Here is a 9,585-nt window from a genome sequence, read left to right as displayed (position 1 = left end):
TTGAAACACCACTTTCCCTCCAGGCTTTTACAAGAGCAGCTGGTGGTGATCCTAGATCCTCAACAGATCTACTCAACGCTGGTAAAACAGACCCTTTTGAACAAAAGCTGCATGTTGTTTCTTCCTTCTGCATGCTCCAACAGCTTTACAAGGAAGCAGAAGAGGGAAGCAACCCTTTACACAGAGGCAGTCAGTTGAGAGGATATCAAGGATGGTAGGAACAAGGCACACCCAGCCCCTGCCTCAACTGTAGAGCAGTCTTGCGAAACTTACCGTATTTACTCAAAAAGAAAGTGACCCGATCATAAGACGACCCCTGAATAATTAGACTCCATATATGGAATTTAGTTATAATTTTCCAGGTATGAAATCCATTTATTTGATGTTTGCCTTGAATTTGTCCCCTTCCCACTTCTACAGCAGGGAAAATAAATCTAGGGAGTCAGGCATCCCTTTGCTCTCTGCTTCTCCCCAACTTTTACCTCTGGCAGCTCCTTCCCCCTCTCCTTACTGGCAGACCCTGCTCTCCAAGTACAGGGAAGTGGGAAGCAAATTTGAAAACAATAACCTTGAAATTAAACATGGATGCCACAATTTGTATATAGCACACTGGTATTAATTTATTCAGAATTGATGCATATTACCTTTTTTTGAAACAACTGCAAGTTTCAGCACAGGTACTCCATAAACACACTTCTGAGCAGCACTTTGGTACCTACTTATACGTAGCCCAAAAGTACACATGATATTATTATTCTAAAGCCAAAGGCTAATGATTTACCATATAGTTCATTGGGCTGGGCACTACCAGGGTCAATAGCAATTCAAGCCACGGTGACCCTACAGCTTAGCAGTGCTCAGTATGTGTACACTCCAGATACACCCCCCATAAAAGGATCCATGCGCTAATTAGCACCCCATTCAAGACTGGAACTGGGTGTTCTTGTGACAAGTGCTGGGATGCACCAAAAATTTATATGCAGATGAAGCGTAGGGCCACCCTGGTCTGGCTTTACCTCATGGAGGGCAAGGCCAAACTAATCATGTGCCAGGCTGAGAAAGGGGGTGACAGAGAGATTCTGGATGAACTGTATGCAATGTTGTGGCTCACCATGACTTTTTTTTTTTCCCTCGAGTCAATGGTGAGAGGGACTGCACTTAATAGACACTACCATATATCTTATTCAGATTGGCTATGCTAACCTATTCTTGTGATAGGTTCCCATTAGTATGTTTGCCTAATGTGGGTCACGTGTTTTGTAGTAATGCTCACTGTTTGGCTGTATTTAATCAACTGAATGTGTTTTGTGAGATTTCCTTGTATGCAATTATAAGGTGAGGGGCTTTCTCCCCCGTCCCATGCTAATTGGGGGAGAAAGACTTGTTTTGTATTTGAATAAACAAGGTATTTTTTTTTATACGCATCTTCACACCAAACTCCTAAACACACAGAATTAGGCAAACTGAAATCTGCCTGACACAGGACAGGCTCTCAATTCATGCAGTCTTCCTGCATCAGTGTTGCCCTCTGCTGAATTCACTGCCCATGCATACACAAACAAAAGGGAACACAAGTCAACAGCTTTTCCCAAAGATATGTTCTGTTTGGCTTTTGCTAAAAACCATGCATTTTTAGTCCCATATGCAGAGGCACTCACCAGTTAAGCAGCCAGAAAGTGAAACTGGAGCATTAGAGAAGGGAGTGCTCCCACAGTTCATTTGTGTATTGGGTTAACACTGGAATTGGCACAATGAGACTCCAAAACAAAGCCATCAAGTAATGATGCCACAATCCAGTCTACGCAGAGGTAATATCTACAAAGCTTCCTTAGCTACCCAGTTACTCTACAGGAGTCCCTTCACACAGTTAAAACACGCTTTAGCAGCCTTTAAAATCCACACCAAGGAATTCACCTGCTGCGATCAGCTTTCAAAAACAAATTGGTACTGAAATCCATTAAACGTTATCATAAGGACCCACACCACACCTGGCACAGAACCCCTGGTTTCCCTATGCCTTGGACTGTAAACCACAGACTACAACACACTGATGAACACTGGGACTCGAATTCTATCTGGGTAGAAATAGGTTCACTTGAACAGACCTCTGCTATGTGACATCAGCAAAGCACTTGGGAACCATTCAGAATTAGAAGCACTTCATAAGAAAATATTTTCATGAATATGGAAACATGCACTATAGTCCACAAATAAAGACAACCACCCCAGGTCCTCATTCAGTGCCGTATCCCCTCTGTGATCTAATTCCTCTCCATGCCCAAGGATGACAGTAATATTGCATGTCTGCTCACTTTGTGTGCTGATGCACAGGTTGGCCTTATTGGCGGTTCCTGTCACTTTTCCTCCAAGCTCCTCAACTGTGGTCTTCATTTCTTCTTTGTTCCTGGATAATTTTCCAAGTATCAAAATCTTCATGTTGGATAATGGCTTATCTAGTTGTTTGGAAACAAAAACATCACATAAGAAAAGAACATGTTCAGACTGCTGGAGAAAGCGCATGAGATGAAGGAAAAGAAGCTTGCTAAATCCAAAGTACAGCATGTCAACAGGGAAGCTAAAATGCATTAAGCAACTCTTGGAACAGTTTATCTCCCCTAGAAAAGGTGGCACAAAACCCAGCATTACCTCACATATAATAGGTTTCCTGGGGGAAGGGACCAGGAAGAAAAAAAAAAAAAAAAAGAAAGAGGGTTTCAGATCAAGGCCATGTCCACAAAAACTAGGAAACTGCTGGCACTCTTTTTTACTTGTACAGTAAATGTACTCTGTCCTGCTTTTTACACTTGAATTTCTTTAGGTAAGGGATTTCCCAGAATTCCTGCAGGGCAAAAGCAGAACCATTTAAAACTGATATAATTTACACACTAAACTTAGCATTGTCTAGATCTTGGCACTTAGAAGAGATTTCACAGCAGGTTACAATAACTGTAACCTGTACTGTACAAGTGAAAAAGAACCAAGGGGAAAAAAAGAGAATCAAAAAAGCCACAAATATCATTTCCTCATAAGAAAATATTTCTTGGAGGAGTTAGGAAGAATTCCAACATGCTACAGCTAGACTTGGAAGGATTCAATTTTCATCACTAAACACTGATTTCACCTGTTGCTCACAGACAAACAGAAATATTTCCATCAGTAATCACTGACATTTAGAGAAAGGGGATTCAAAACAAATCAATCAATCAATCAATCAATCAATCAATCAATCTGGGATGTGGGTAAGGAAATCTGGGCCAGGAGGGTGCCCACAAGCATGCACATGCACATGCACATGCACAAGCCACAGTGGTTGCTGCAGGTGGAGTGAGGATGCCTGGCTGTACCACCTGCATACTGCTCCTCTGGCAGCAGCTCAGGGCCATGCTGGAAGTGGGGTTGAAGAGGCAGGCCTGCTGCAGCTGGGAACCCGGTGACACCGACCACTCGCTCCACCCAGGTCCCAGCCAAGGACTGGGCACCAAACTCCTGATGAGCACAGCCTGGCCCTTACATGATCAGGGCTCACCAGAAGTTGGGCCCCTGCCATGATCTTACATGGGCTAGACCAGGCAGGAGCTCTGGGAACACAGGGAGAGGCAGCAGCCACCCAGCCTGGGGTGGGAAACAGCTCCCTATGGCCCCTTAGGGGGCAAGCCCTGCCTGGCAGGCACCAGCACAGGGATGGACTGGCCCTTTGATGGCCATAGCTTGTCCTGCCCCTTTGGGCAGCACAGGGGCAGTGGCTGGGCCCCAGAGGGCACCCCTCACAGATCCTGGCCTGATCATGCTGCCCCTCCAGTGGTGCCTGCCAGGCAGGGTTTGCCCCTTAAGGGGTTGCAGGGAGTTTCTTCCTGCCCTGGGATGGGCAGCCGCTGCCTCCCCCCCATGTTGCCAGATCTCCAGAGCACCACTGCCTCCTCTTCTGGTCCCTGCCTACCCAGCTCTTTCCTGAGAATGAACTGAATGATTTAAAGCAGGCGTGCTTAATTGATTTATGGATATTTAGTTTTATATATTTTAACATGTGATTTTTTAAAGCTTTTGACAGTATACTGTGATTGCTAAATTGTCTGTCCCCCACACCCTTAATTTTGCGTAAGTCTGACGAAAATTATAAAAAAACCCCCAACCCTGCCCCCAAAACCCCAAAGGAAATGCTTAAAAATCAAAACAAACAATACCTCTGCCATCTCACTCTTCACTGCGACACTCATAAGAGTCCAAAGTGAATTCTTTGGCTCTAATGAATCAACAGAAATGCCTTCCTGGGCACATAAGTCCCTTTGCCCTGAACTTTTACCTGTGGGTGCAGATGCCTCCTCTGTCAAAGGAGCAGAAGCTGCACTTGGAAGCACAGTGTTCACAGCAGCAGCCTCTCGAGGGAATACTCTGTCCTGCTTTTTACACTTGAATTTCTTTAGGTAAGGGATTTCCCGGAATTCCTGCAGGGCAAGAGCAGAACCATTTAAAACTGATATAATTTACACACTAAACTGAGCATTGTCTAGATCTTGGCACTTAGGAGAGATTTCACAGCAGGTTACAATCAATTTACTAAACCCTTGTGTATATCTCGCAGTTCTGCTGACAGAACTAAGTCAATTAGGGGCATGAAAAGATCATATCCCTTTATCAATGCAGCTTTGCTGACTAAGCCTCCAGTGTGGATACAGCTTTGCCAAAAGGTGGTGACATCTTCCTGTAGAGCTCGTGTTGTTTGGGCAAGGTTACCACATTTCCAAGATCAAAAACGAGGACACCTGTGGGGGTGGAGGGGCGGGGGAAAGGCAGTGATACGGATATGCCTGTGCCCATCACTCCTAAGCCCGTCCCCCTAACTCCCAATGCACAGCCCTGCCTGTGTCCCTCACTCCCGACTTAGAGCTCCCTGTTGCTCCAGCCCTGATGAGCACACAGCTCCCACACACACACACTTGCCGGGGCCCTTGCACAGAGCACATGAGCCCTGACAGCCAGTCACCTTGCCCGCTGCTCTCAGCCCCAAGCATCCAAGTTGCTCACACCTGGGAAAAGCCAGAGGCAGAGCAAAAGCCTGGACATTTGCTCTCATTTTAAAAACCTGCCCGGACACGAGGACAAGGGGCCAAAAAAGAGGACATGTCAGGGAAAACCCAGACATATCGTAACCCTAGTTGGGGCAGCTGAAAAAGACATAGCTCTAGCAGCAGAAAAAAATATCTCCTGTTATTGTTGTCAACAGAGTTGCATCCACATTGGAGACCTGGCTGCCATAGTTTAAAGCAGCAGTTTTCTCCATACTGGAGACAAAAGCTAAATAAAGCTTTTTATTTAAAACATCTCACATAGGTTATCGATTAGGAAACTGATGTACAAAGAGGTTAAATGGCTTGCTCAATATCAAACAGCAAGTCAGTTGCAATCAAGAATAAAACTGGGAATCCCAATCCTTCCCAATCCCTGCCACACAATAAGAATCTAAGTTCCCTAGAAATATTTGTTTTAAAACCATGGAGAGAGATGTAAAATGGAAGAAGAATCTTGGTTTTCCAGTCGGGTGGTATTTCAATCACCTTTGACATTTCTGCCTTGATGCTGATTGCCAGTAAAGACAATTCAGTTAAGAAACAAAAAGCCAGGACTTTTTTTTGGTTCTCTTACTCTTTTCAGAATACCAATAATTAAATACCACAAACACATTTTCTGCAAAAGTTTTTTCCCAATTCAGGGGGAACTATTTGTTTATTTCAGAAAGACAATCCAGGCTGTAATTTTCAAGCAATGTTTTGAAATTTTGATATTAACATCTGAACTTGTGGGAGCAAAGTTATTAAGACTATCTCAGATTAGTCAGAAAGGAAGAGATAAAAAACAGCAAAATGAGCCAGTCATTATGAATTAAATTAACCTTCAGCCTCAACCCACAAGTAATATACAGTATGGTAACTAAGTTCTGCTGCAGTGGAAGGACAAATTGGAAATGCCTGAATTATCGGAGAAGAAGAAATAGTACTTCCCAATCTACTGGGATTGGAAAATATGATTCTCCTTACCCCACATATATTACTTATCAGCAACTCTTCCCTTCCTCATAGGCACAGAGCTGTGCAGAAGCTGAAGCAGGCCCTGCCCTCTAATATTAGTCTGTCTGTAACATTTGCCATAGACTTATTTTTTGTTTCCACAACCACTTAAGTCATTTAAGAATTGAGAGAGGTTTCAGGCCAAGTTTGCAGCACTTACCTTTGGGATAACCCATTCTTTCCTTTTGGGAGACTGTGTTTTGGCAACACATTTAGTCCAGGCAGTAATGTCTCCTGAGCAGTAGTACGCGTCACTCTTGAACATAAACTGCCCCTTGCACTCTTCACAGGGAAGCAGAGCTCCAAATGCCATCCCGTCTGCCACTCTGTCCAAGATCTTAAAACAACGAAGAGGCAAACAAATCACATTAGAAAAGGAAGCGTGTGCACACAGTCAGAAAACGCAGAAAATTCACAGATGCCTCAAAACACTGGTGTAAAGATGAGAAGTGTTACTTGTCAAGTCTTCTTTTTGCATATGAATTAAGAAGCTTCCCAGAACTACTTGATCCACAAAGCCTTGACACCACATGCCACTAAGTTTGTGCTACACTCTTTGGATTATGATCTCTGGAGCAAGGGCATATTGTCAGAAACACAAAACAGAAGGTTTCACAGAATGCTAAGCATGAGCAAGGTGGAAGAATTTAATTATGCTGTAGGAGGACAGGTTGTGCTTGAATATAATATATAGGTGGGACGAAAGAGTCCACAAAAATCCAATGCTCTTCCCTGAAAAACGTTTCTTCTGGTGTACTGATTCTAGAGACTCAGAGCATCTGCTCCCCTCAGAAACCCCCTGGAAGCATTAATGATGCTTTAAGAAGTGCTGCAAGAAAAACATCTTTTTAAATGGATGAATTTAAATTTAACAGTAGGGACTACCATTTCAGCCCTTATGCATGGACAGGTAGATTAGCAGCATTCACTGGAGTGCTATGAGAGAAGAAGTGAGCTTTGCAATCTGGTTAGATTCTGTATTTTTGAGATTTTACAATAGACCTTTGACTTCAGGAACTGGTTCATCACACTGCTTTGAGCCAAGCTCATCAACAACTCAAGAGGTGCAGGCACATAGGCAAGGTAACATTCTGCAAGAAAATAAAACCGACTCACAGCAGATTCCCCAGAAGGCACTTCCTGTTTGTTGGCTATCAGCAGCTCTTTCAGGTCGTTGGTGGAGCAGGCTTTCCTCAGCTCGTCTTTGATCTTCCAAATCAATTCTGTCTGTTCCTGTTAATGAAAACTGGCAGCTTAGATATTTAAAATTGCTTTCCAAGAGCCATCCTGAAGCAGCAGGCTAATGACGGGCTTTCAATACACCATGCTACTGAGCAATGGCACATTACAGATGATTTGCAAAAAGGTAAAATCACCAAGTTCCAGCAGCTTTACCAAGAGCTGACATCCTAAGTGGGACATTCAGCAAGTTATAACCCCAGAATTCAAAGCAAGAACTACTTTCTTAGGTAATCAGCTGCTTACATGAATGATTAATCAACAGCTAATATCATCAACAAATCATACTTGTCAAGGGAAGCAACATCCCAGATGGATTTCTGACTTTGCTGTCAAGCACACAGCAGAGACTACTGTGTCTCCTTCACACAAGAATCCAGAAATACTGCACTGCTACCTTTATTATGATTCAAAGGCTGTCCTGTCCCACAAAAAGAAGATATCAATTGATGCCAGCATTTCGTAAGGCAAGGAGTGGCACTTGTCATTCTATAGCACATTTTCTTGACAGATCTCTCAAATTTCACAAAGACCAATTCATTAGCTTCAAGTACCATGATGAGCAGGTATTAACCCATTTTATAGATGAACAAATGGAAGCGTTTGGACCACATGTTGGAATGGACCCCACACATTCTGAGCTGGACTGTCCTTGTTTTAAGTTCACACACCTACAGCAGTAATTTAAACATGTCAATCACCTGGGGCAATAATGAAACTCTTCTTTGGAGTTTTCTGTCAAGAGGGGAAAGAAATGGATAAAGGAACATGCAACAAAGAGAGAGAGATTTCTAATAACGTACATGTATTCATTATCCATCTACGCTAAGAGAAGCATGTTTTCCAATACCACAGGTGACAATACCTGATGGGTATATTAAATTGATTTAAAATTTAGTTGTACTACTAGTTTTGACAAATGAATTAATCATACTATAAAAAGTCTGAGGAATCCCCAGATTTTTAATCTGAGCATCAGATTAAATCAAAGCAATTCTTAAAACTTTCATAATAGGGACATGGATTGTCAAATGCCATACCCTACTTAGGACATAAACTGGAACTGTGAAGCAAAACAGAAAAAAAGTCATCATCTCAACTATAATTTAAAGGCAGATGCACAATTTTCTTCTGAGTAATCTGTTTTTGCAGATCCATTAAGACTTTGGCAAAAGGCTGCTGTTAATATTTTCTTGGAAGGCATCTATGCCAAACTTCTAACAGCTATAAAATTCCTGAAACTCCACCAGGAATTCTGTCCTCTATATTCTACAAAGCTAAGATTTATCCAGATTCATACTAAAGAACAGATGAGTCACAAACATATATTAAGTAATCAGCCAAGTATAATATAGTACTCAAACTAGTTCAAATCCTTGCCTCTGTTCAAGTTTACATATGAAACACTTATAGACTTCAAGATATTCTGCAGCCTTCAGTCTTAATAGCATCAACACAGCCAAACTACATTTATGGCACAGAAAGGGCTAAGATAAAGACGACTTCTCCATTGCCACTTCAAATCCAGACAGGCACCGCTCAATAGTTACCACCTAGTCCCTTTTAGTGACCTGTGTGAAGTGAGGATGTCTTCAGCCCTGAACTTGGTGAATAAGGGTCCATATAACAGTCCTTCATATCTCAGAGAGGCCAATGACCAAACAGGCTTATATGCTGAAATTGTCTCTCACTGGGACAGGGCAGCACTTCTGCAGCTTATGCTGCGTCTGATATGTGAGCAAAAGGGATTCTACATGTCTGCACCTTTTGCCAGCGTTTAATTCCCTTTAAAAAAAACAGGTTTTAAAGATTTGGGATTCCTCAGTAAACAAACCTTCAGCAGCTTCTCCTGTTTGGATTCTTTATCCTTTTCTTTTTTTTGTTTCTTTTTTGTAGTCACAGTCCCATCCATCTCATCGGCTTTTCTTTTTCTAATGGAGAGATAAATGCACAGGAAGGTTATTCAAGTGTTCATCATCAGTTACTGGAGCTCAGTGAGCTGACAATAATTTTACATAAACTCGAACTTTTTAAACAGTTTTTTAATGTCCTTCGAGTCCACAATGGAAGACCTTGATTAGACCAGGTATACTTTTTCCCCACTGAAGAGGTGGAAGGACTGGCAGAAGTGCACACAGAAAAAACTGTACCACTTGAAAAAGTCTCAGAAGATGCTAGTTTGCAGCCATATTAGCTACTCAAGAAGCCATAAGATAAAAAAAAATGCGGGTCAATAAGAATAAACAGCTGGCACACATGCAACTCCTCAGAATACAGACACTAA

The 9,585-nt window shown here is 42.5% G+C and overlaps 1 protein-coding gene across 1 annotated transcript in view; it reads right to left on the bottom strand.

The window, feature by feature from the left end:
* Positions 1-9,585, bottom strand: part of PARP1 (poly(ADP-ribose) polymerase 1) — a 62,019-nt gene that overhangs the window by 24,964 nt on the left and 27,470 nt on the right. The window contains exons 6-10 of the mRNA XM_014524903.1: positions 9,136-9,232; positions 7,179-7,295; positions 6,223-6,399; positions 4,301-4,442; positions 2,313-2,453 (exon numbers count right to left, since the gene is read on the bottom strand). Of these exons, the coding sequence (XP_014380389.1) occupies positions 2,313-2,453; positions 4,301-4,442; positions 6,223-6,399; positions 7,179-7,295; positions 9,136-9,232 (674 nt within the window). The remainder of the gene's footprint in view (positions 1-2,312; positions 2,454-4,300; positions 4,443-6,222; positions 6,400-7,178; positions 7,296-9,135; positions 9,233-9,585) is intronic.

Source organism: Alligator sinensis, unplaced genomic scaffold (genome assembly GCF_000455745.1).
Source record: "Alligator sinensis unplaced genomic scaffold, ASM45574v1 scaffold138_1, whole genome shotgun sequence".
Lineage (NCBI taxonomy): Eukaryota > Metazoa > Chordata > Crocodylia > Alligatoridae > Alligator > Alligator sinensis.
Note: the sequence above shows the minus strand (reverse complement) of the source record. Positions and strands in the feature narration are given on the sequence as shown.